Raw genomic sequence first — 27,602 nt, forward strand, 5'->3', positions numbered from 1 at the left:
TTGACTCCCCTCCCATATGGTCGTATCTCTCGTCCTTCTTGTTGGTGGTTTGCTTTCTTCCCGATTTCTCCACGGCTGAAGTACTAGAAATACTTGGCGCGCTCCGTAAGCGGCTCGGCTAGGATATCTTCCTCCGGTCGATCGCGGCAAATGCTTTTCTCCGCATCGCTTCGAAACTATGGCAAGGATGCATAGTGTTTGCTTGTATAGGTCGAGTCGTGATGGAGGCCTCTTCGAAGGCTTCTACTGCTTCGTTGAGATATCACATTCTCGCATCGCTACCTTCTCATTGTTAAAACGGTATTGTATTCTCCAATGCTCTCTCCCCGCCCCTCGGACGATTCCATACATGGTCTCCGCGTGCTTCGTGGCTTTTCGCCGCTTGCGAATGTTGAGTAAATGCGTTTACGGGGCCAAAGCAAATGTAGATATCGACTTTGTCAGGCGTGCTTACAAACCATCGAAGTCGGTCTGTTAGGGTGGACCGAATCCTTTGCACACGCAGCTTCCTTAACTTGTCTTATGGTCATTACCGTCATCATTTTCTCGTTTATCTTGGCCGATATGATCAAAGGGGTCTCTTTGTCTTGCCGTCGAAGAGAGGCATATTTGGGTTGGTGAATCCCTTTGGCATGGCTGTGATGGATATGGTGTCCACGAATGGTGAGTCGGCATAACTGTCTAGAGCCGCTTTCTCGAGTGGAGGTGGTAGCCCTGGAACCCGCTCAAAGCATCTCCTTTAGTTCAATACCGATGATTAGTTATATTGGTGAAACTGGGTCCGCCTGTCACCGTATCGCATAATTCCTCCCGATCCGGGCTCTTGAAGATTCTCGATAAGTTAAATTTTGCCAGGTTGTGGCAACGATTGTCCCCTCGCCGCGTTCACTTCTTTGGTTTGACTCGGATCCGCGGCTGGTGTGTGATCGATTCTTTGCAGATCGCCGACGGGGAGGCCACCTGTTTGTACTCCTACGCACTGGCCGGCCGCCAACTATCGGTGTGAGGTATCCTAACCCTCGTGGGGTTATCCTTCCATCCGACGGTGTCGTAGCCAAATCCAATCTTGTAATTATTTTTTGGTATCACGCTTGCTCCAGTGTCGATCTACCAAAGGAAATCTTCCTTCACCGTCCCTGTTCACGGAGTCCGGATTGCTGCTTTAGGAGATCAATTTGTGCCCAAAGCTCTCTGTCTCTCCTTCTTACCTCGGCATCTACTCTCCTTTGGTCTTCTCTCATGTTTTCCATAGCTTTCTGAAGATTTTCCACGCCGGCGAGCAGGATTTGCGTGGGACTGGGCGGCGGAGTGACGCCCGAGCTTGATGTTCCTTTGTCCGATCCGATCGGGCCGAGACAACAGGGTCTGGGAGGTAGAGAGGCTTTTGTTGTCGGTATGATTCTTGGGGTGTGTCCGGGAGCCTGCGTGGCCACTGTCGATGTTGGACTTTGGGTAGACGATGGTGGTGGCGATGGCTGCCTGCTCCCTGACATGGCTTCAGATACTTGCTTTTCCATTGTATATCTAGAATATCAACGATTGACGACCACAATGCCCCACGGTGGGCGCCAAACTGTTTAGGTATTTTTACCCAAATCGATTAATTAGGGTCAATGTAGTCTACATTCGTTGCTCGATTGTATGATGATTTGTATGTCAATAAGTAAACGGAAAAAATAAAGTACGTAATGTAAATTGACACGTAAGATTTTGGTGACGCGGAAAACCCAATGTGGGAACAACCGCGGGAGGGACGGTACCCTGCCAAGTATTGCACTATATGAATTGGAGGATGATTACAATTGTGATGCGTAGCTAATCCTGCTGGCCCTAGGCGTCAGGCCTGCAAGATCCAGAATAAGCGTATATTATTTGCTGACATATGATCTTGATTATTGTTGTATGAATGAATACGGATGTGTTGAACGAGTTGTCTTGGATCTCCTCTTTGATTTGCTTCCTTGGCTATTTATAGGGTAAGAACCCTAGACATGTCCTACCTTGAATATGGAAAAGGAATATTATTTCCATAAGGACTTCTTTCCTAACCCGAACTCTTTTACCAATTCTCCCCAATCTCCCTAACTTCTCCCTGACTTCTCCCTAACTTCTCCCTAACACTCCTTTCCTTAACGCGGGCACCTTCTATGACGGGCTCTTGATCCTTCTCAAGCCCATCTCCCCTTTTCCTGACCGCGGACTCCCTTTCTCCTTACCACTTCTTTTGTAATCTTTATCTTATCAAATGGGCCTTTTCTATTATGCTATTTTTAGCCCAAACAGTAGGTTATAAATAATTCAAGTTAGAATCCATAATATATAATATTACATAATTCTTTCGATTTGATTTAAAGCATATATGTAATATATTTATATAAATATATAATCTTCTGAAAATTGCATGTCTAAATAGTAAAAGTAATTTCGTCAGTAAAGAAAAGAATTGTAGTAACATTGGATATAGTTATATGATAGTAATCACTCATTTGAATAGTAAAAGTAACATAATATTATCAACGAGATTAGTGAAAGTGGTAGAAATAACAACGGGAGTAGTGAAATAATCAATATTAATACGGCAATAGTGAAAGTAATAATAATTAAGGCGGGAGTAGTGAAATCAATATATATATAAAAGAGGCTTTTTTCAGGCAATTCTAAAGACTCCAAGTTTTTTAAAACACTCTAATTAAAATAATAATATTATTCGTAGAAAAAAAACAGAATTTGTAAATATTAATCTTAATCTAAAAAGATAAGTACCATATTAATAAATACCAAAAATAAATCTTAATCTTAAAAGATAGACTTTAAAATAAATTTTATTAAAATACAAATACCAGTCAATATAAATATGAAATATTCATACGTTCTTATAATCAAATATATTCACAAATTTATATTGGTCGGTTTTTTTTTTTTTTTATATAATATGCTCTTTACGTTTTTTTTTTTTATCCTAAATGTTTGATTTGTAACTATAACTATCTTATATTGCTCATATTGCTCATATTGCTCTTTACGTGCTGTTTTTTTGTTTAATTTGCTTATATTGCTTACTCTATAACTATAATTGATTTGTAATTTTTTTTTGATTGGCTGTTTTAAGGTGGATGGCAAGTATGCATGACGGATTGGCAGTATCTATTACAGTGACTTTGACAGCGGAAATAGTAGATCAGTGAATATTTATCGAAAAAAGGTAATATCTTATATAATAATCGAGTAGTTTTCAGTTGTATTTTTTTTTTAATCTACATAAATATTGTTTCAGATACTAATCAGTTCATTACTTTCGTCAATGATTTCTGCTCTTTTGATTACCGTGTTCAGCATAACTAAACTAACGATAATAATAAACTTTGTGTCATGCAATGTTACGTCCACAAAATCATTGGACCCGGTAAAAACAAATTTATCAGACGTAGTATATGGGCTTCTAAAACCACTTGATTATGATGCTTTTGTTGTATTTTGATTTTTGAGTCCATTCTCTTGGTTGAAATAGCGCATGTCTTTCAGCCAACTATTCCATCTCTTAGTTATTTGAGAATCAATTTAGAAGAGGAAGCAAGACTATGGAAGCGGCGGTGTGTGCTAGATGATTGTATAAGTTCTTCACTAATTGCATTTTTTTTTACACGGGTGAAGTTTGACATATAGGAATCCTTATCATATTATAATTCACATATTCTCATTTATAACGGGTATATCCGTCACAAACTTGCGACGGGTCAAGTACTACTCATGTGTTTAGTTAAGACAAAACATCGTCACAATTGAGACTTGCTGATTATAATTATGGCACATACTGACAAACACGATCATACATATCTAAGATGACAATAAAGATTTCATAATATGCCAATGAAGACCGTATAATACGGAGCAGTATATAACACAATCGTACAAAAGACTAATTGAAATTAGAGAGACTAACTTAAATTAATTCACAACGTCGACTACACTTATTTTCAAAGTCATTAGTTACTTTAAGATAACAAATTTACCGTTCTCACATTCAAGAACTTACATATTCTACCACTTCAGTTAAAAATAAAACATTATTTATAAACCGTGCAACGCACGGGCACAAAATCTAGTTATCAATATTAATGCGTTAGTAGTGACAGTAACAATAATTACGGCGGGAGTAGTGAAAGTAACAATGATTACGAGAAAGTAGTGAAATGTTATTGCTATTATTTCATTAATAAAAGTAAAATATTAATAGCGGGAGTAGTGAATTTGTCTCAAAATTTATTTCATCGTAATTTTAGGATATGTCATAGAAAAATATATTATTGATAAATTTATGGGTTATGCAACTTTAAGTAATTTTATTTAATGAAAAAAAAACTTAATGGTAAGTAGAGGTAGCTTGGGCGAAGTCGGGCACCAATAATAGTTTGAAAAAAAAGCGCAAACGCATAGTGTTTATTTGTAATTTATCCTTAAAAAAAGCGGAATCGAGGTCGAGTCGGGGTAATCCCCCTATAACTAAAAGAATAAGAATCCTAAAAAAAATTTCCCGCCTAAGTTGATTTATCTCTAAATGGGCCTTACTTTTGTCATGATTCTACACCTTAGTTGGGCTAAAGTTTTTAGCCTAAATAATCAAGTTTGCACTATTTATGACTAATAAAATAATAACCATAAATAGTGCATAGATGAGTTAGTACCGTAATCTTCGGAGATATCTTTTTGTAACTATGGAAAGTTCTATAAAACTAGAAAATTCATGGGTCTCAAACAAGAAAATGTGATTTTTTTTTTAAATAAGGAAGATATTGATAATCTAATTGTATTCACTAAATAAGAAAATTAGTAATTATAATGTATTTCATTATATAATTTTTTTTTGGTAGAATGTGAGCTTTTATATATTAATCATAATTTCATTATATAATTCTTTTCATTAAAGTTAATCTTTTCTTCAAATAATATAATTTTCACTGAACACTAAACTCTAATATTTTAATTAAAATATAAATAATATAAAACTATAAAATATTAAATCTTTTATTGGTCGTATTATTTGAGAATGACTTGACTCATACTATGTATAAACAAAATTATAAATCGTTTTGATTACTTTCATGAAAAAAAGAATCAGAGAATTTTTAAATTGGAATCATTAGTTTTGTGATATAAAAAAAATACATTTCAGCACATTACTCAATTCTCTTAGATTAGTTTTCAGTTTTTTTTTTTTTTCCTCGAAACAAACTCAATAACGAGAAAAATGAACAATTACGTTAATGAGATACCACTATTATTTTACAGTTCAATTTTTTTTCTCATATCAAAATATAGTGACGTGAAATATGAAAAATAAGATGATTAAGTAATACAAAAATAAAAATTCTTTAAATATCGCGCAAATGCGCGGGATCTAAACTAGTTCATATCAAGTCGATTTGTGGGTTAACTCACTCTTGGGTGGAGTGGAGAGTGAAGAGACTCACATAGACAGGCGCATAGACCCAATCTGTTAGAAGATGGCTCAAACAATGGCGTCGTCATCCTGTATCTTCACCGCAACAACCACCCACAACAACACCTCTCCATCTCTCTTCAAACCCTCTTCTCTCCGACTCTCCACCACTTTCACCGCCCCTTTCGTCGCCGGCAGCGTCTCCGCCGACTTCTCCGGTCACAAACTCCGCCCTCTTTCTCTCACTACCTCCCCCTCCTCCTCTCGACCTAAACGCGGCGTTGTTACCATGGTAATTATTCCTCCTTTTGCCCTCTTGCTTTTACTCTACAGGATTCTAACTGTAAATTCATTTAGATAGGTAGTTTATTGGATTCATTTGTGTGCTTTTAGTTGTGTTTATACAAGTCTCTATTTTTTTCGTTCCCCTTTTGTTTTTCACTTTTTCTTTTCTATTTTTTTCGCATTTTGAGGTGTGGTTTCACCCATGGACGGTTCTAAAGGATGATTTATGTCAGCCGACCCCAAATCATTTTGGGATTAAGGCTCTGATGTTGTTGTTGTAATCGGTACAACCGTCTCACACAAGACTCAATGTTATCGTAACCATTATGCTGCCCCCGTTAGTGTAATTGATAAATTAGCTACATTTTGACATGTTTGGGCTCGCATATGAAGTCAAATGAGGCTAATTTAGTGACCTAGAGGGGGTTTAATACATAAATACAAGGTGGTTTCAGGTTCCTGCAAGTTTTGTGTAGTTGAAACGGTTGATTTGATCAATTGTTCCTGTAATTTGGCGACTAAATTAAGTGGGTACTCTGAAGATTCGGTCGGAATTATATGATTATTAGCACTGAAAGGCCTTAGTTATGTCGGGAGGGGGCTCGTTTCCTGCTGACTTTTAAGTTCATATACGTTTCTATTAAGAAATTATCTTTCGGCCTCCGTTGATTCACTGGTTGAGTTTAAGTATTCACACACAAGATTAAGTAGTCAAATCTTAGCCCTCCGTATTTTATATCCAGGTTCCGCCACAGATATTAGTTTCCAGGCACATTAGTATGAGGTGAACGTGATGGATTTGTGGTTGTAAGAACTTTTTATGTGATGGGTGTTTGGAGAGATTGGATGTGAGGGATAAGAGGTTTTCAATTAAGAAGCTTGTACATGTTGATAAGGGTTGAACATTAGTGGATTATTCGCTTCTATTGCAAATCTGTTAGTGCTGCACTGACCAGTTGGTCTCGGGATGCTGGGATGAGTTGCTCGTATCAGTTAATAGAAAGATTGGGGTTTTGCCAGGAGTTTTTAGGTTGCGTAGTTGCGTTCGCTTGGTGTGCTGCTGTCTCAAATTTAATACCTCTTGGCATTTTCATATTGGGGTTTATTTCCTCGGATTTATTTCAGTCAAGACGATACATTTGCTGCAGGGTTTCACTGTCTTAGATTAGCATAATTGATGCAAACACCTAGTGTTTATCGATGTTGTTCAAGTTAACTCATCCTTACTGAAATCACTAAAGGCTAGCATACATATGCATCTAACAACATAAATTTTCCTCTTTCGCATCTTTTTGATACTGAGGTGGTTATTTTCCCCCTAATAATAAGGTGTAGCAAGAATTATGAGATGTTAAAACAATCAGTTGATGTTGATGAATGACAGGTAATTCCCTTCTCTAGAGGAAGTGCTTGGGAGCAACCACCTCCAGATTTGGCCTCGTACTTATACAAGAACCGCATAGTTTATTTGGGCATGTCTCTTGTGCCTTCTGTGACCGAGTTGATACTTGCAGAATTTCTTTATCTTCAATTTGAGGATGAGGAGAAACCGATTTACCTTTACATTAATTCAACAGGCACAACCAAAGTACGTATTATCTTTTTGTTGTACTTATATAATGAACCAAATGCGATACGTGATGGCAGTGTGAGTATAATTTAAATGGGATTGAGGGAGTATTTAACTACAATATAACCCAAATTTCTCGAAGGCCATTGCACAGGGTAAGGTAGTCAATATAACGAACCAAATGCAATATGTGATGGCAGTGTGAGTGAACATCTGTTCTATTGCTATTTCTATCTGTGTCTCCGATGCTGATAATGAACCAAATGTCACGTATAAGGTACAGCTAATATGATTTAAAAGTAAGGGCCAAAATTTTGCCCAAAACTATGATGATCTACTATGAGACGGTATCTATGACTTGTGAGAGTGAACCATGGTTACCGGATACACTGTGAATACGCCATTACGGATTCGCGATTCGCTCTTTTAGAGCGTCTTCTATGTATTTTATGTAAGCGACGAGATAAAATTTGCTCTTAACGATTCACTATTCGTAGGGTACTTGAGCGAATCCGGTAACCCTGGAGTGAACTAACACCTTATTATCTATTGTCTTGTGGCATTGATGCTATTAATCTTTTCCAGAGGTTTATCTGTTCCGTGATCATGTGAGACAGTGAAAGTGAGTCTAGTTGTCTAGAAGATAATTTTCTGTAACTTTGGAAAGTGTTTTTATGAGTTTGCCTGAAGTTGGTGTAATGGTGTGGGATTTCAGTGAACTTTTTCTGTGTCTACTTCATTATCTTCTTGATGTTTTTTTATTTTAATTCAACCATTATGATTTTCGTAATATCTCAGTTCTTTTTTTGCAGCTATTAATGTTTGTTTCCTTTTGTTCTCTCTTTTAGGGCGGTGAGAAGTTGGGTTATGAAACAGAGGCATTTGCAATTTATGATGTAATGAGGTTGTACTTAAGTGTTTCTCGTGTATCTCATTAAGTACATGCTACTGATTGAATGCTTTTTAAAAAAATAGCTGATCAATGCTCCAAACATTTGCTCGTTCTTGTGAATTCATTAATTTGATTGTATAAGGCAGTATCAAGCACGATCCCAAGAAAAAGAGTTTTTACTTCAATTTGTTGTTTATAACTGGAAAAAGATTAGGGATTGTCAAATTTAATAAATTCTTTTCCCCAAAAGGCTCCTTAAAAGTCATATTTGAAACAAGTGGGTTGTGTTCAAAATTGTTCTAAATTAGTTCATCCATTGATATGATTTTTAATATCCCAGTGGGAATATATAATACTTTTAGCGGGAGGAAAGCTGGTTTTGGATTTAGTCCTTCAGTGAGAGTTGTTTGGTTTTTCACCTTTTTCTGGTGTCTTTTTTTGTACTCTGGAAAGTAGAGCGATGCATCTATCGAGTGTTGTCATGATGGTGAGCTCCTTACGCCCTTGCAGGTATGTAAAGCCACCTATATTCACTCTTTGTGTTGGGAATGCCTGGGGAGAGGCAGCGTTGCTTTTGGCTGCTGGTGCAAAGGGGAACCGTGCCGCTTTGCCATCCTCTACTATTATGATGAAACAGGTTGGTTATTTTAAACGTAACTACCATGTTTTTGTAGCTGTTGAGATTCTTTGTGCTTGAATGCATGCACAAAAACTTCTGCTGATATGACAACTTCTCGATGTAATTTCTGCAGCCTACTGCTAGGTTTCAAGGTCAAGCAACTGATGTCGAGCTTGCTAGGAAAGAAGTGACAAACGTTAAGGCAGAGTTGGTAATTTTATAACCCGCAGTATTTTTTCTCTGTTTTAACACAAATTCTCATTATAGACGGGAGATATCCGTCTATAGTTATAGACGGGCCAAATATCCACCCACTTTAAGCATAAGACAAGCAACAAGTTGCATGGTGGGGTCTAAAAATGTCCCCACTTTAAGCATATTTGACCAACATAAATCCTTTTATACGCGCGAAATTGTTTTAGTCAAAATTTCAAAACCTCTAACCCACCCCTTAAATTTTCAAAAACATTTAAGATTGCGCCACACACTCATTCTTCCTGACACGTTGCGTATAAAAAGATTTAAGGGGCGGGTTAGAGGTTTTGAAAATTTAAGGGGCGGGTTAGAGGTTTTGAAATTTTGACTAAAAAAATATCGCGCGTATAAAAAGATTTATGCTGGTAATCTTGAACATCAGAATATAAAAATATATACCCTCTCTGTCCTGCTCATTTGTTTACCTTTTACTTTTGGCTCAAAAACCAAGGAGAGAGGGACCATTTGTTTTTTTTTTGGATGCCAAGTGGATAATAATACATATGGAAGATCAAATTACTCACTAGAAGCATTCCTAATATAGAAAAGTAAATAAAAGAGAAACAGATGAATGAGACACCCCCAAAAATGGAACAGGTGCACTATTTTTCTAGTTGCTCTGCTTTCTGGCAAGCCATTGACTCACTATTCTTTCGCTTATGTTATATGAACAAAACGAAACTGGCGTGGTAATATGCACTTAGTTTGTGGTTCTTAACTGTGAGTCGGCCAATGCTATATGTAACGCAATGTTAATTATTGGGCATCTGTATTTATCCTCTCGGAAGAAAGGGGTAAGATTACGTACATCCTTCCCCAAAACCTTGGGGCTTGCAAGAGCCTTTGAGACATTGGGGCAATGTTGTTGTCGTTGATTACTTGATACATATATATTGGGAGCTTATTGCCTGCACACTGCCTCTTAACTAAAGAAAATTCTCTACACTCCAATAACTTCAGGAATAAAAAGTGGTCACGTGACGTTTGACAGGTTAAGCTGTTTTCAAGGCACATTGGAAAAACCCCTGAAGAGATCGAAGCTGACATCAGACGGCCAAAATATTTCAGCCCTAGTGAAGCAGTTGAATATGGAATCATTGATAAGGTAATCTGGTCCAAAGAAATGTTATTTTAGCCATCTCATATCTGGAATTACCTGCTTCTTAACCCTTTTCTTCTCACTCCCTCCTGAGAGAGAACTTCAACTTTTACTACGTGGTTAATGTCATTTAGGTTATCTACAATGAAAGGAGCCCAGGAGACAAAGGAGTTGTCGCGGACCTGAAAAAAGCACAATTTATTTAGATTGCGCAGGACTCTTAATTGTTGAGTAGTTCCGTAGTCCAGGTAACTCCAATTAGCTGAAAATTTAGGTAGCCACTATTTCGACTATTTGTAGTCATTATCTGCTTTCTCGTGTGATTACATATGAGCTAGGTTATGAAACCCCTGACATATATTGTAACTTCTAAGGGGCATAGTCGGTACACTCATTCGTTGACAGCTTTTATCGCGAGAACCATGACATGAATTTGTTACAATTAAGGTAGACACTCGACTCATTAGGGACAAAATTTCAACACTTTTTAACCATAAATATGTCAAAGAAAATATAATATCACTAAGAATATTTACATTTGAATTCTTCCACGAAATAAATATGAAAAAAATTGGAATGGTATAAGTAGTCTCATTTTGTGCTTGAGAATGTAGGTGATGTGTCTTAAGTGGACTCTGTTTTATTTGTCAGTTGTGATACTGAAGTTATTGTTTGGTCAATGAATACAGAAAGGAAGTTGCCTGCATTTCTGTAAATTAGGTGTTTGAATAATCCAAAAATAGTCATCCATATCCTCCAAATCTTTCTTTTGATTAATATTGCCCGTCGTCATTATTCTCTCTGTAACTCATTTTGGGTTTTTTAACCACCATGAGACATACTTTACTCTCGTAAGAGCTTTCGCTTGGAAAGACTACTCCTGTTGATGTTACTCAAAGGACTTTGACGGACTTGTGTGCGTGAGAGAGTGTTGAATTTGGATTTTCGTTAATTATTTTCATGCTTTTGGCCTAAAACAGAATCCTAATGTGGTTTCGGATAAGGTGTGTATCTTACGCGCAACATGCTAGACGCCTGACTGTATATTCGTACTTGCAGGGCAGCCCCAACTATATTTGGTTCAAGGCTGCTCGCTCAGTTTTGAGCTCAGGACAATGGACCATGAAGCACCAGCCTTTTTCAAGGATCGACATAGAAAGGTTTCAACTTGTAAGCATGTAATGTTTTTACGCATTGTAGGGTGTTGCCAAGATAATGTATATCTTCATATGGAAGTTTATATTTGATAGGTTGGAGATATCTCACAAACATTTATCACCTTTTTCTTATCACAATTAGTACAGTTCTGCTCGGGGTTTTCCCTCGGAAGCAAAACTGTAATCTTAGCAGGCAAATAGTTTTGAGATGTCTCACAAACATTTATCACTTTTTTCTTATCGCAATTAGTACAGTTCTGCTCGGGGTTTACCCTCGAATGCAAAACTGTAATTTTAGCAGGCAAATAGAGCGATTTCAGTAACAAAAATACTGTTTACGATTGACCCCATCCCGTTTGAGGATTTGTGGTCTCCAGTAACTGGAATGTAAACATAATCAAGTCGAAAGAAAGTATCGAAAGACCCGGAACCTAGAAAGGAGGCAATGACCTTAGGGAGCAGCACACATCTTGCTCCTCAGCTCCTCTAGTGTCCCAAACTGGTACATATGACCTACATCATGTCCTTTTGTTCAATTTCAACCGCACACTTTCATGTGATGGGACCAATTCAATTTACCAGATGGAAAAACTTACCACCCTCATTATTTCAACTTTTTGACTTGTTTCATGCAAGTTGTTACTTAGTTCCAAAGTAATGGAATTTTCTTCAACTAGGACAAAATACACATTTGGACTTCTTATTATGTTCTCGTTTTAAATGCAAAATAAGAGAATTGTTAATTTGAGTGTTTATAGAATAACTATCTTTACAATACTCCCTCTATACCAATTTAAAGATAACATTGACCAAAATGGCACTATTTATAGAAGAATATCAATTTTTTATAATTTTTAATAATGTATAATTAAAGATATTTACGTTGTAAAACGTGTCTCGGCAAGTGTGAAAAAGTCAATGTTACCTTTGGATTGGTATGGAGGGAGTATATGTTAAATATACCGTAGAGGTCTCTAATGGTTAAGATCGAGATATCATGACAATAAGTCACATATTCGAATCCCCCTACTCTTATATTATATTGGCCTTGCGCCTCATTCAACACCAAAAAAGAATACCCCGTATATGTCAAATCTTTAAAAGACCATAGTTTATACGAAAATTGTTGTAAAACAAACTCAATTCATCAAAAAATTAAATGAATTACGTAAATAGTTACCCTCTTCGTCCCGGTCATTCGTTTATCTATTCTATTTTTGAGTTTTTATAATTAATTATTTATCTTTTTATTTTAATTGACTATTTCCTTTTTTTTGATTTTTGTATCAAAACAAATGTAAATAGATGACCCGTAGGGTGAGAGTATAAGATAATTAGGTTTATAAGATTATTAGGTAATTTTTGCATAAAGACAATCTTAGAGGTGGCCTACTAGGCTACTATTAAATGATCCTCTCAAGTTTATATCCTAAAAACTTCTACAACTCTAATCCCACAAACACAGAATATACGCGTAGTGTGCTTAGTAAAAGTCCAAAAGAGATGGAGTAGATAACACCGCAATTGATCACGTACGTCGGTATATTTACATATATTCCCCTACATGACTATCATGTTTAGGCACTCTTTATATGCCTAATATGCTTTTATGGATTGTTTGGTCTAGAACACTGGAATGAAATAAGTTGAAATATGATGTTCGGTATTAGAGAAGAATTGGTTTAGAATTTGTTATCAGTATAAAATTGTTTGATCTAACTGTTTTAACTATTTTAGTTGGTATGGAGTTAAAAATTTGGGGGCGGGAATAAGATATAAAATTTTAAACGATTGAGACTTGAGATAGAGTAGAATCCATCACATGTAAAACTTGGCTTTAAAATAATTCAACCAAACACTAGATAGACACAACCAGATTTCAAAACACTCAATCAAAACCGTCCTAATCTTTTTTATGTATAAACATCTGAATAACTTATTATGCATTGATGTAATAGAGGTATGTTCCATCTAGTACTTCGTATTAAAACTATTCCCGGAGTAACTTCTAACTATATGAGAAGGCAAACTAATAAGGGTGTTTGTCCCTAATTATTTGATATTTTCAATTACAAGATTATAAAATCAAACCTCTGGTCGCTAATTTAAAATATAAGAAATTTGTATTACAATGAGAAAATACGCATTCGTTATATTTATAAGGAAAAGTATATGCGCATTGTATTTAAATTTTGTTATACATTTACTTGATTATTTCACCCAAAATACCTTGTATTACACCAATTAACCATGATAAGCATTTATTTTAATTGAACTAATTCACTAAGTTATGTAGTTCAAGTATCATAAATAGAAAACGTTTTTTTCTAACATATGCCTAAAGACAGAACATTAGAAACCAAAAGGAGAAATATTTTCATGATAATTTCATTAATAATTAACAATGATTTCATCTTTCAGTACCATGAGATAATGATTAAAATATTTTATTTTAATTCCTATGTTTTGTTTAGCAAGCCATTAGCTACTTATTTTCAAAGTAGCTCACTTGACCAAAGCTTTAGCCAACTTATTTTGATGCATGTATTTGATAAGTAGCTTATTAAACCAAATAAAGTAGCTGAAATAAAATGCTATCTAAGGTAGCATGTGAAAAATGAGTTGGTTTATTTGACTAAATTAGTTTATTTTGCCAAATATCAACTACATTTTTCGTAGCTACCTTTTAAAAGTTTTGGCTAGTTTTCGGCAAATTCAACCAAATAGAGGTTTAATGTGTACTTTTAAAATACACCGTAATAAAATTTGTTTCATAATTATCTGTATTTGCACTATAAAGTATAAGCATTATAAAGGGTGCAATTGAATATTGAATTCCCATCATAAATTATAGAATAAAATAGTTATACATGTAATATGAATAATTATAATAGTTGGGCTTCAACCATAACCTTAAGGTTTTGGTTGAGATGGTTCATTTATCATGGTATCTGTGACCAAAGGTCACGGGTTCAAATCCTGATAACCTCAAAATTCCTCAAAAACTCTCGAAGTGGAATTCCAGTACACGGTAAGGGAGAACCGGTGCACAACTAACCACTCTTCAAGTCCAATGGGCATTTGAGTGAGGGAGCGTAATAGGAATAATTATAATAGGAGGATATATGCCGAATTACCATCTGTGCCTCGATAAATAAATAGGGAATTATCGCATTTACTATGCACAAAACCAATTTTATTAACAAATGAAGCGAAACAAGTGTACCATGCCCGTGGTGCCTGCTTGAGTCCGTAAAGAGACTTATGAAGTAAACAAACATGATCAGAAAATCGCTTGTCATGGTATCCAAGAGGCTGATGCATGTACACGGTTTCTTGAAGATCACCGTGAAGAAAAGCATTCATTACGTCTAACTGACGAATGGACCAACCGTAAGATAAAGCAAGAGAGAGTACAATACGGATTGTTGCGGGCTTAACGATAACCGGGCTGAAAGTTTCACCACAATCTATTCTTGCCTGCTGCGTTTTACCATCACCTACAAGACGGAATTTGTGCCTTTCAAATGAACCATTAGATTTAACTTTGTGACGGAAAATCCACATAGACCGAATTACATTCACATTAGTCGGACGCGGGACAAGCTCCCAAGTCTTATTACTAATTAAAGCATTAAACTCGCCATCCATAGCCAATTTCCAATTGTGGTCTCAGAGGGCAGATATGGAATTGCGGGGTAAAGGTGAAATAACAACTGTAGTATTAAGTTCAAAGATAGGCTTAGGTTTATGGATACCATGGTCACCCCGGGTGACAGCTTTGGAGACACTCGGTGGGGGAGTAGGAGAGACGGGTTTGGTGCTAGGGGTGGAAATTGGTGGTTCAAGTGAGTGAGGAGTGATGAAGGCAGTAGGTGAGGCAGGTTGCGAGGATGGGGTTGGAGAAGAGCTGGGCGTGTTGGGTAGGGCAGGAGACGACCAGGGAATGTGAGGTAGAATAAACGAAGAGACATCATCATCAAGGAAATCTTATGAGCGTGAGGCGGGTTTGGTAGTTTTGGCAAAAGGAAAGTTACTTTCATCAAAATGAACATGGCGACTCAAGATGATTTTGTTGGTGCGAAGGTCTAAGCATTTATAACCTCGATGTTGGTCGGGAAAGCCAAGAAACACGCATGGCAAAGAACGAGCTTGGAGCTTGTTAATTTGTGTGGATGGGATGAGGGGATAACACAGACACCCGAAAACTCGTATGTGAGAATATGACGGGTTTCGATGATAAAGGATATGGAGCGGAGTTAGGAAACTCAACTTTTTATTTGGTAAAATATTAAGCAAGTAAGTGGACATAATACCAAGAGCATGATGCTAAAAATTAGCGGGTAATGAAGCATGGAGCATTAAAGTTCGAACAATATTATTAATGGAACGGATTTTGCGCTCGGCTTTACCATTTTGAGAGGAAGTGTGAGGGCATGAAAAACTAAATGTTAGTCCGTTAGATGCACTCAATTCCGTAAATGAGCCGTTATCAAATTCTTTCCCATTATCACATTGGATGGTCTTTATGTCGCGTTCAAATTTGGTTTTTACGAAGTTACGAAGTTTGATAAAATATGGAATAAACTTGTGATTTATTTGGCAAAGGAAAGGTCCACAAAAAAATTAGTAAAATCGTCAAGAAGTACCAAATAATAGCGATGACCTGCTGAACTAATAACTGGGGGTGTCCATAAATTGCTATGAATTATATCAAAAGGCATGGTTATGCGATACTTCGGTTGCTTAATATGTTTACCAATAGAAGATGAATGACAAATTGTCTTTTTATTTGGAGAATTATAATTTATCAAATTTTTGAGTCTAAGAGAATTGAAAATAACATCGCCAGGATGTCCAAGATGGTCGTGCCATATGGATGACTCGATAGCAGACAAAGAAGCGTGAGGTTGGACGGAATTCGTGGGTATTATAAGATAGAGGGCCCCCTTACTCTCACATCTCATTAGCGGTGTCCCCGTCTTGTAATCCTTGTCACAAAAACCAAATGGGTTAAACTCAACAGTTACGGAATTATCAGTAGTGAATTTCCTAACAGAGACGAGGTTTTTGACAAGTTTGGGGGCATGAAGGACATGACGAAGGGAGAGGGATGGGTGCGGTTTTGGTAATGTAGTTGTACCGGTTCCATTAATTGGAATGAATTGGCCATTTCCGACAATAATAGAGTTAGAAATGCTCGAATTAGAGTAAGACGAGAGATTAGCTGAAGTCGATGTCATGTGAGATGTAGCCCCGATGTCCATATACCACGGGTCAGGTGGGGTGAGTCCAAAGGTGTACATGGTTGCCTCAATATCAGTTTGTGATGGCAGAGACTCTGTCGTGTACGCTTGTGGACAAGGAACAGGAGGACGTATACCTATACCCGGAGCACGCATCCACGGGGTGGTAGGGTAGGGGCACGGGGGGAAGGCCCATGGAGAAGGCCCCCATGGCCACCCACCGTACCCTCCGTAACCACCAGCTTGTTACGGGTGTGATGAGGCCGGAGCAGATTGCGGCATGGGAGCAGTAGCAGCAACAATGGGCTCTGACGAGGACCCATGTTTCCCTTTCCCTCCTTTGTTCCCACCTCCCTGTTCTTGTTCTTGTTGTTCTTCCCTTGCAATTGAGGAGGACGACCAAGAATAGAAGTGGAGGCAGATGTGTCAGCGGTTTTTTGCGTAGTTGGCAGAGTGACCACTAGTGGCGGCCTGCTTGGCAAAATCCGCTTCCTCCAAGGTCAGCATCAACCGAGCACGATATAAGGGAGGAAGAGGAGTGCTTTGTCGAATGATGGTTCCAACACCATGATATGCCTTGGTCAGACCCGACACCATTTGAAGCACTAAACGGGTATTGGATACAGGAGAGTCAACGTTCTTGAGTTGATCGGCAATGCTTTTGAGTCGTTGACAATAGGCCGAGGCAGAGGTAAAGTCCTCCATCATCATGTGAGAGAACTCTTGCTCGAGAGTGACCGCTCTCGAGTGTTGATTATTTTGAAAAATATCGCGAATGCGATTCCAACACTCTATGGCAGTGAGTCATCTTCAACCACGTTTTGCAACAAATCGTCAGAGATCGTTGCGTAAATCCATTGAAGAACCGTTGCATCAATGGTTTCCCATAACTCCTTTTCATCATCGGTGACGGGCTTAGATGGCTTACCCTTGGATTCGATGATATGGTGCAAGACACGATTAGCTTTCACATAATTCGTAAAAAGCGCCACCCATAATCTGTATTGGTCATTATCCATACCGAGGACAACGGGGACATGGTTTTTGATATTGTGAACGGCAAAAACCGAGTAAGTAGGAGGAGAAGTGGTTTTTGTTGTTCCTGGATTTGTCACAATTGAGATTGGTTTTCAAGAAGAAGAAAAGAAGATGTATGTCGTGAAGACATAAACTAAGGTAGAAGCGGAAGCGATTAGATCGTAATTTCCCTAGAACAATGATACCATGAAAGATGAACCATCTCAACCAAAACCTTAAGGTTATAGTTGAGGTCCAACTATTATAATTATTTCTATTAACATGTAAAACAGTCCTTTTGTGTAAGAAAAACTTTCATTGCTGTTAATAATAAATGAGAGTTTTTATTATAAATGCACGTCTCACAGTTTAAAATAGTCTTACACAATAATTACTAAATCACCTATTTCTGTTAATTAATTAAATAATTAAGTGGGGGCACATATTAAATTTCAGGAGATGACTTTGTAATGGTGATTGGTGCCGAATGCCCAATAAAGAGTACACAAGTTCATGCCTTTGACATTGTTTTCCACGGTTAATTTTTTGATATTATTTTTTATGATCACTATGTCATCACTCTTCTTTTAGTTCTATGCATGCACATTGCACAAACATGAATGAATTATTCATTCTTCTTCTTCTTTTCTTTTTTAAAGAAGAGATACCGAAAGACAACAAACTCACTTTCTACCTTTCTCCATCTATCTTGAGTTATTGCATCCTCCATCTCTTCCCCATTTAAGCCTAATAATAATTGTATAATCTCTCCGCCCGCTCATTTATTTGTCTATTTTATTTTTAAGTGTCTCAGTTAATTATTTATTTTTCAATTATAGGAATGTCTTTGATGATCAATTGGATCATTTACACTTAATTTAGTCCACTTATCATCTAATAATTGAATCTCTCCTCTTTCTTTATATTTGTACCAAAATAAAGACAAACAAATGACCAGAATGAAATAATAATAAGTTAACATTGCAAATGTCAAGTTGTTCTATAGATAACTAAGATAAGGTTGGTCCAAGTGATATTTATAATTGAAATTCCAACCTCTTTGCATCAATTACAATGTAAAAATAAACTTTAACGACTTAAAGTTTTTGACAAGAAATTCTTTCTTTGCCTTCAAGAAAAGGGGAAAAACAACGACCTGAAATGAATTTCGTATCACTATTGATATTGTTTGATTATAGGTCATGTTTAGATTCAGATTAATATAATTATTTGTTGGGAAAAAAAAAATACTAAAATAAGATCAAATGACATATTTCAGATTATTAGATTGGCTTTGATCATAACTCTTTCGTCATAAATCAGAGATTAGATTTTGGACTCGATCATCTAATCAAAGATCAACTCATTTTTAGCTCACGCTAATCCTAATTTATTATCATTTTTAAGCAATTGCTTAAAATTTCAATCTCCTTGCATTAATTACCATTGTAATTTTAACAGGAAAACAAAGATTAAATGGAACTTTAGCGATTTTAGGTTCTTGCACAAAATAGTAATTCTCCTTTTTTACTTCGAGATAAGGAAAAAAGCAACGTATCGAATTGGATTTTGGATCACTATTGATATTATGGATCATGGGACATGTTTAGATTCGAAATACTTTTATAAATAATGAAAAAAAAAATCACGTATTTTGGATTGGTTTTTGATCACTAATCTTCATAATAAATCGAGATTAAATTTGGATCGATCATCTGATCAGAGATCAGATTATATTTTGTTTACAATAAACCCAATCTATTATCATCTTTAACATTTGTTTATACAATTTATCAGCTCATATGACACTTTTTGTATTATTAAAGAGAAAAGATAAAAACAACCACCATTAAAACAATAATAATACGAGTAATAATTTAACAAAACGACATTTGAATCCTTATAGTGGAAGAAAAGATTAAAAACAAAATATTAATATTAGTCTATCACTTGTATTATCTCTCTTAAAACACACTCTTACTCACATTAGTAGTAACTGAAAATATGAAAATCAATAATTTAACAAAAACAAATAAAAAATTGAATTCAATTTATAATGGAAATCTGAAACAATTCAATTCCTACTACTACGTCAATTCAAAGAACAACCAAACAAAATTAAAAAAAAAAAAAAAAAAAAACTATATAAGAAAAAAAGGTCCATATAATACAATTACAATTACAATTACACGCACTCCATTTTCAACCTGTCTTTCTCTTCCTTTGAGTTCTTCCTCTTCTACCTTCTTTTCTCTCCTTTTCCCTCATTTATTTCCAGATTCCTTAATCCTTTAATTAATTTTCTCTTTTTTTTTTCTTTTTTTTTATTGAAATTTGCATATTATATGTTATAAAGATTAAATATTTAGTCCATGATTTGCGATTTCTGCTGTTAAATCACTCTTTTTAGCCAAATTTGAGTCATGGGTTTCTGTGATTTTGTGTTCTTCATGTAAAAATCCATGTGGGTTTAGTGTAAATGCCAAAAAAAGTTTAAAAAAAGACATTTTTTTAAGAAAATAAAGTTTTTTTTTTAAAATATTGAAAAAGTTATCAATTTGCTTTTATTTTTGTTGAGAAATCAAAGTTTTAATTTTACTTTTTAAGTTTTTTTTTTTTTTTGTTTCTGAGTTAAATAAAAAAGGAAGAAGAGGAAGATATGGGAAAGAAAGGACCTTGCTGTCACTGTGGTGTTGCAAGTGAGTTTTTGTTATTGAATTGTTTGTTCAATTTGATTTCCCAGAAAAATTGTAAATGAATAAACAACTGTTTTTTTTGTATGTTTTTCTGGGTACTGTTTAAAATTGACTTTTCTAGATTTATAAAGTTGAAGGAGTTATAAGACTGAACTATATACAAAAGCTTAAGACGGATATTGCCGTCTTAAATGAGATTTTGTGATATACAAATCAAATGAAAGGGGAATGAATGTTTTGTGATTTTTGTATGATTTCAAATATTTGAACTGGGTTTTGATTTAAGGATTCCTTGTAGCTAGGAATTATGTGTTTGAACAAAATGTTGGGATTTTAGCTTCGTTTTAGTTAGGTCAATATGTGCATCATCATCATCATCATAAAATTATGTGTCGAAAATGAGTTTTGTTTCATGAATTGATTAAGTGATCCTTAATTGTTGATCCTAAGCATTTTGATGCCTTAGAATGTTACATTGCCTCAATCAGGAAATAGTGGTTAGGTTCAGTGATCAACCTAACATGTACCTAAGTCTTGATGGCTTGTTACTTTCCTCTTCAAAGTTGTTTTGTTTCGACTTTCGGTTGATTACCTCTTCACTTCTGTGCAATGGGCAATTATCCAATATTGTTGCCTGAATTGCCAATTGATTTCACTTGTTTGTCTGTCCTCTTGCTTACAGTTGACCTCTTTACGAATGCATTGTTAATGATGATTTGATTGTGTTGTAGTCATTCTTCTTGGCAATTACATGGTTTCGTCGATCATATAAGCTGGATTTTCCTTTCAATTTAAGCTAGTGATTAATCCAATGTTTTTGAGTCATAGTTTCTTAGGTTCATGAAGCTCTTGGCTAGAGCAACTACATGTTACTCCGTACGTCTTTCCACATTTTCCCTTCAGAACATCTTATATGGTCGGGAGTCTCAGTTCTTGGCTATAGGATTGTTGGCTTCTTACTCAGCTCTGCTTTCTTGTCTAAAATTGAGAACTTGCCACTACAGTCTTTCCATGTAGGTGCTTCTGAGATAACACTATAGGTGTTTCTGTTATAAAGATGTGGTGTTGGAATCAAGCTCTCAGACTATATAATTCACTCTGCTATACCAAAAAAACAGAAAGTATACATGTTGTATGTGCTAGCCATGTTAAAAATATGTAATCACCTTCGATGCAAACTCTTTGGTTGCATGATGAACAATGTTAGTTCATATGTAACCTTCAATGAACATGTCCTAGGCTGCTTCATGATCTGGTTGAGAAATGCAGCTCTGTAATAATGGAAAGTTTCGAAAATTTTCAGATCAAATCTGTAATGTATGAAAATTATTTGCTAGGGAGTACATCACTAGGCTCTGTAAAGCCGTCTTTGAGTACTTTGTTGATCTTGGCATCACTTATTGTTGACACCTGATATTTGATGTACTTCTATTTTCATTATGTTTATTATGAGAGGCTAGTAATTATAATAAACGGACGGTTTATGTCATAGTTTGGTTTATGTCAGTTTCTGACAACATTCTTACCTCAGGCACTCCTCTTTGGCGCAATGGCCCCCCAGACAAGCCTGTTCTGTGCAATGCATGTGGATCTCGATGGAGAACAAAGGGTAGTCTAGTAAACTATACCCCTCTTCATTCTAGAGTTGATCGTGATGATTATGAGGATCATAGGGACATGAAAATGAAGAGTATTTCTTTGAAGAAAAAGGATGAAAAACTAAACAAAAGGAAGCTGAATTTTGAAAATAGATTGCCCCTGGACAGAGAGTTTAATCCCAATTATAACCAGGGTTACCTCAAGAGTATAGACGAGGATACGAGTAATAGATCAAGTTCAGGCTCTGCAATATCAAATGAAAGTTGTGCTCAGTTTAGTAGTGCAGATGCTAGCGAGTTGACAGGTCAGAAGCTTTATTGCCTAATGTTAATAGAGTTGAATTTATAGAACTGTAGGTCATGGTGGGGGATGATACTTACAGCAACACATTACATTGGTACCTTTACGATCTCAAAAACGGCAGGGTATGAGGGTGAGATGTATGTAGCTTTACCCTTTCTATTGTGAAGTACCAGTCCTTCGATGCAGTTCTCGACGATTTTCATCTTGGGTCATTCGGAAACAACTTCTTGTGTGTCCCTAACATAAGGGTAAGGCTGCGTACATCGGAACCCCCTTACCTAACGATTTGCGGGAGCCATTGGGGCACTGGGATAATGTTGTTGCTGTTGTTGGCTTATCTATGGGATACTGTGTATTTAAATCTTTAATTACTTATACATTTACCTTCTATAAATATTCTTTTGTTGTCTTTTTACAGGTCCGGCTCAGTCCATTGTTCGTGATGCTTTAATACCATCATGGAAACGAACATGTGTAAGTCGTCCCAAGCAATCGTCAGTTAGGAAGTTGACTAAAGATCTATATGCCATATTAAACGAACAAGGTTCACAATTTTCTGCGTCTTCTGAGGAGGACTTGCTTTATGAGAGTGAGGCTCCTATGGTATCAGTTGAAATAGGGCATGGAAGTGTTCTCATTCGACATCCTAGTTCCATGGCTAGAGATGAGGAATCTGAAGCAAGCTCCCTTTCAGTTGAAAATAAGCTTTGTAGAGCCGATGAGAGTTACTCAAATGCTGCATCTCTGAGTGTGAATAATTCATTTTCTCGGGTGAAAGAAGTCCGAAAGTTAAATGGTCAAGTTATGCAGGTGGAGCACCTTAAGAGGTAATTATTCATACGTTGGATTCCTGGATGAAGCTTGAAATGATTTTCACTAATTGGCCCCTTTTTGGTTTCCTTGGGGCAATATCAGTAGTCAGTTGTCTTAATTTTATTTCTAGTTAATCTAGTTGTTGAATTCAGGGACAAGTACAACCATGAGCAGTTCCTGGTTTTATGCAATCAGTTGTCTACACTGAGTAACACTGACTTGACGGTGAGTTCTTTTTCCATGTCGTGAGAATATTTGAGCCGATAACAATGCTAAAGTGCAAGTTCTCTGGTACAATTATGTTTTTACAGTGTCTCAATTGAATTCTGCTCACTAACATGATCATAACTTGCATTGTGCATGGGCCTACCCTGCTACCCATGTTTCAGCTGGCTATATGCTGCTAACTTCTGAGTGTGAAAATGATTCATAGGCCCCTTTTTTTGACAATTAGTCTCTGGTTACGGTCTGAAAATAATATTATTTAACAGCAACCACAATAACAGCATCAGAGCCTTTATTCCAAAATGGTCGGTGATTAGCTTACATGAATCATCCTTTGTAATCATCACAAATTCCAATAGAGCTTGATAATATAAGGAGATTTAGATAAAAAGGTTTAAAAATTCTTAAAAGTAACAAATAACATTCTTTTCAAAATGTGAATAATAAATATAGCAAATTAATAAAGTTTTAAATTAAAATTAACATAAAAATAAAATGAAAAATGGAAATAATATAAAAAGTAAATATAATACTAAAACTTGTAAGAAGTAGACTCCATTGTACCCATGGTTTAAAATATCGTCCGATACGTATTGTATTGCCGGAGATGTATCGGTATTGGAGTCGACCTATACGAGATATCTCGAGAATCCGAGATGTATCGGGTAAATTAAAAATAGGAAAGTATCGGCCGAGACAACCGATTTATAACGCGTATCGGCCAACTTGGACCGATTCGCCTCCGATGAACGAGTTATAACTTGTACTAACCAAACTTCGTAGTGAAAAGCTTTAAAAATCGTACGTATAACATTGTTCAAATTCTAAATAGATTTAATCTGACTTTATGTGAAATAGTCAATAGATGATAAAATATCTACAAAAGCTTGTAAATAAATATCACCGTGATAGCCGTGACTCGAAGCACGACGACCAAGTCGACATCCCGCGACACCTTTTCCGCAAGTGCGATCGCGACCAATACCTCGTTTTAAAACCATTATCGTACTCGTATTATTTCCCGTCATAGTGTTCTCTCCATCACCATATATTCTTCCATCCCAAGTAACATCATATTGTTCTCAGTGACCTTCATCCAAGTTTTCTTAAGTTTTCCTCTACCCCTTGCAATACTTTCCGTTCCCGAATTTCCGAGTCTCGCCTTAATCGCTCTCAATCGCCCATGCCAAACCATCATAAGCACTCCTTCATTGTATCCTCTATTAGGAGCAACTCTCATCAGTTTCTCCATAGCCACTTCATTTCTGAATCGGTCTTTCCTAGTATGGCCACACGGACATACGGCCCACACATCCAATGTAGCATACGCATATCTGCTACATTCATCTTTTGAGCATGGCTTTGTTTCAAAGCCCTACACTCGAAGCTATATATCAATGCAAGTCTAATTGTCGTGTGGTAGAATTTACCCGTTAGTCATGCCGAGATCACATAAAAACATTGTTGCGTTCTTGCACTTCAACCAACTCGCTGAAAATCCCCACTCATATACCCATCAACCTGCTAAAAATTGAAATCAAGAAATAGCTACTCCATAATATGTCTTGGTCTCATGATGATAATCTAATCGTGAGACACTCCTATATAATAATGTGATCGTACTTTGTATTTAAACTATGAAATCTGTTCATTTCAGGGAATTGTTAACTTTAATGTCTTTCGAGGCTACTTGACTGACGCGGAACAACAAGATTTGCTGAAGTATCTACCTTCTGTAGATTCATGTGCAGGTTTTGATAGGTTAGTGTCGTCAGTTGTTGATGATTATGACAGATTTTCCAACACATTTTTGGTAAGTCTGTTCTTCATTTTTTGCATGTTCCGTCCTGTGAAGATAATATCTCTTAATTCTTGGTCATGCAGCCTTGAAAGCGTATTCACTAGCACTCACTTCAAAGAGAACCTATCATCTTTTCAACAATTGCTTGAAGATGGAATGCTCGATACTTCCTTCCCAGGAGTTCAAACTGAAGACCTTAAGGTGCTAAAGAGACTTGCCTTATCCAATTTGTCGAAATGCAAATGGCTGGAACATTATAATAATCTCAAGGTTTGAATCCGGTGTCGATGTGTCATGTCAAATTCGCATTTATTGAATTATCACATGTTTGACATATTTTGCACTTTGGCTACAGAATAAGGTGGCTGAGGATTGTACAGAACAGCGGATCAACAAATTTGGAGCTAAATCCTGTTTTGCTGGTACTCTAACTAGTGGTAAGTGACACCGCTATAATGATAATATTCTTTGTCCCGGTTAGTCACACTTATCTAATACTGGTATTTCTCGATTCTGTCTGAGTCACTGTATGTTTTGCCTCTCATGGTGCTGAACTGCTAATATTCTAAAAATGTCTTCCCATTGAGATTTTTTTATGAAATGCTTCTATAGTTCATGCTAGTTCATCTGGCCACTGGCCAGTGATAGAATCTGCGGATAGAGGGCTAGTCATTTGCTTAACTAACCAAAACCATAGTTTGTGCTTTGTAGTGATGACACCGGGGCTTCAGCTTTTGATCATGTTAATCAAAATCTATAATTTGACTAATCCACTCAAAACGAGAGCAGCTATCGTGAGTTCGACAAATAACTCTTGCAAAGTAGCTAGATTATCTAGGTTCTTTAGAGCTGAACCCATTCTGTATATTTGTACTTTAAGGGTGGGCTTATGTTAGTAAAGGGTTAGAGATTTGTCGCAAAGGATTAAAGTGATGCTCGCTATAGATAACCTACTAAGGCATGAAACCCCATTATATCTTCTGTTGGTAGACGTTTTTAAATGATTTATTGAATTCTTGCTCTTGCTGCTTAATCTTCTGGTTTTTCTTTTTCCAATTAAAGGGAGCAACAACTCGCTAGAGAAACGTTTGATGATAATAGGTTTTGGACTGAGGTCATGAGTTTCGTAATAACTTAAGCTGACATCTACGATTATTTTGCTGAAAATAGCATATGCCCTTACTCTCTTAGCTCCTCTTCAGTTAATGTATTATACAACCGGTTGTATGTACAACTTATTCAGTGTTGTGGAGTTTTGTTACAAAGTTGTCGAGCTCTATTAACAACATTATCGAGTTATGATACAAAGTCGTTGAGCTTAACTGAATAATTATTAAGCTCAATAACTTCGTAAAATAGCTCAATAACTTGTAAAATAACTCAACAACTTTGTGTCAGAGCTCGATAACTTTGACGCGGTTGTACATAGCTATTATACAACTAGTTGTAGGATAGTATTTTTGCTCTTAGCTCATAGTGCCACATTGTGTTTCTTTCCAGAATCAAAATATACAATGAAGAGCCCCAAAAGAGTGCCTCTAAAGGTGGACTACAAAAGGAAAGGGTCGATCCAAAATGATATGTCATACTTCACTCCGACCTCGAGGAATATTTTTGCATTGCCAAACGATGGTAGCTCTCTCATGTTTGATTCCATGCATCATGAAGATGAATACTCTGATCAGGATTTGCTTCTCGATATTCCATCAAATGGTTTTTCCCCCGAGGCTGAGCTCCTTTGCCCTTCCTCTGGTTTCACTTCTCATCAACCTAGTGCTAGTAGTAGCTCTATCCACCCATCTAACATGCACACTTGACAAATACCCGAGCATTTATCTCCACCCTTAACTTTCTTTAGATTTTGGTTCGTAGTTTCGTTATGGTTTATGCTCCTTCCCCCCAAGTGCCTATTTTGAACTTGGATTGGCAACGGGTAATATCGCTTACTTCTTTTATTTTGTAGGTTTGTAGCATATATGCTCATTATGCATAAGAGATGGTGAGTTCTTGGGGTAATGTACATTAGACTATATATTTTATAACTAACATATACCATCCTTTTGGGTGAAGTCATGTTTTCGGAAGCACCTAGCTTCCTTCTAAGTCCTGAAAATGGAAGTGAGCTTTCTTAGATGCCTGTAAAACAAAGCTTGTGTCAATGTATATATACATGCAGATTATTCTGGTTGCATAACCATTTGGGCATTAGTTGACACTCCGTCCCGCTGAGAGTGTCATCTTTTGAATTTAAGCTGGGACTTGAGAGTACAACTTTCTACACCGGTGGTCTGTTGGCCAGTATCGGGTTTTAAACCCGTCAATAAAATGTAGATCTTTTTACAAGCACTAGATTTGTGGTTCAGTTTTTATACCAAACCAATGAAAATATTGCATATGGGAACATTCTCTATTTCTCTTTATAGAGCTGGAATCAAGCGAGTCCCTCTAAATATTTGAGTTCTACCTCCGACTGAAATAACATTGTTCGTTCATGAAATAGCACAAAAAATCAGCAAAAAATTGGATTTTTGTGAGAACACTTTCTTCCTTGTTACTATGTTAGTTTTTTTTCCCAGCCCCCTTTTTTT

The 27,602-nt window shown here is 36.4% G+C and overlaps 2 protein-coding genes across 3 annotated transcripts; both read left to right on the plus strand.

Annotated features, from left to right (window-relative positions):
- Positions 1-5,397: 5,397 nt before the first annotated feature.
- On the plus strand, positions 5,398-11,512 carry LOC141638439 (ATP-dependent Clp protease proteolytic subunit-related protein 4, chloroplastic-like). 2 transcript variants are annotated; one of them, XM_074447853.1, is made up of 8 exons: positions 5,398-5,729; positions 7,107-7,310; positions 8,141-8,196; positions 8,695-8,821; positions 8,937-9,014; positions 10,050-10,163; positions 10,292-10,405; positions 11,217-11,512. In XM_074447853.1, the coding sequence occupies exons 1-7, from the start codon at positions 5,502-5,504 to the stop codon at positions 10,361-10,363; spliced, it is 879 nt and encodes a 292-aa protein (XP_074303954.1). In that variant the 5' UTR covers positions 5,398-5,501; the 3' UTR covers positions 10,364-10,405; positions 11,217-11,512. The 2 variants fall into 2 exon arrangements, with proteins under 2 accessions (XP_074303954.1, XP_074303955.1); XM_074447854.1 differs by having other exon boundaries at positions 11,222-11,512.
- An 8,240-nt stretch (positions 11,513-19,752) lies between these two features.
- Positions 19,753-27,208, plus strand: LOC141638441 (GATA transcription factor 27-like). Its single transcript, XM_074447855.1, has 8 exons — positions 19,753-20,276; positions 21,805-22,176; positions 22,594-23,002; positions 23,141-23,213; positions 24,871-24,974; positions 25,098-25,284; positions 25,370-25,451; positions 26,515-27,208. Exons 1-8 carry the CDS (start codon positions 20,237-20,239, stop codon positions 26,829-26,831), a joined length of 1,584 nt encoding a protein of 527 aa, XP_074303956.1. The 5' UTR covers positions 19,753-20,236; the 3' UTR covers positions 26,832-27,208.
- Positions 27,209-27,602: the final 394 nt, after the last annotated feature.

This window comes from Silene latifolia, unplaced genomic scaffold, assembly GCF_048544455.1.
Source record: "Silene latifolia isolate original U9 population unplaced genomic scaffold, ASM4854445v1 scaffold_20.1, whole genome shotgun sequence".
Taxonomy (NCBI): Eukaryota; Viridiplantae; Streptophyta; class Magnoliopsida; order Caryophyllales; family Caryophyllaceae; genus Silene; species Silene latifolia.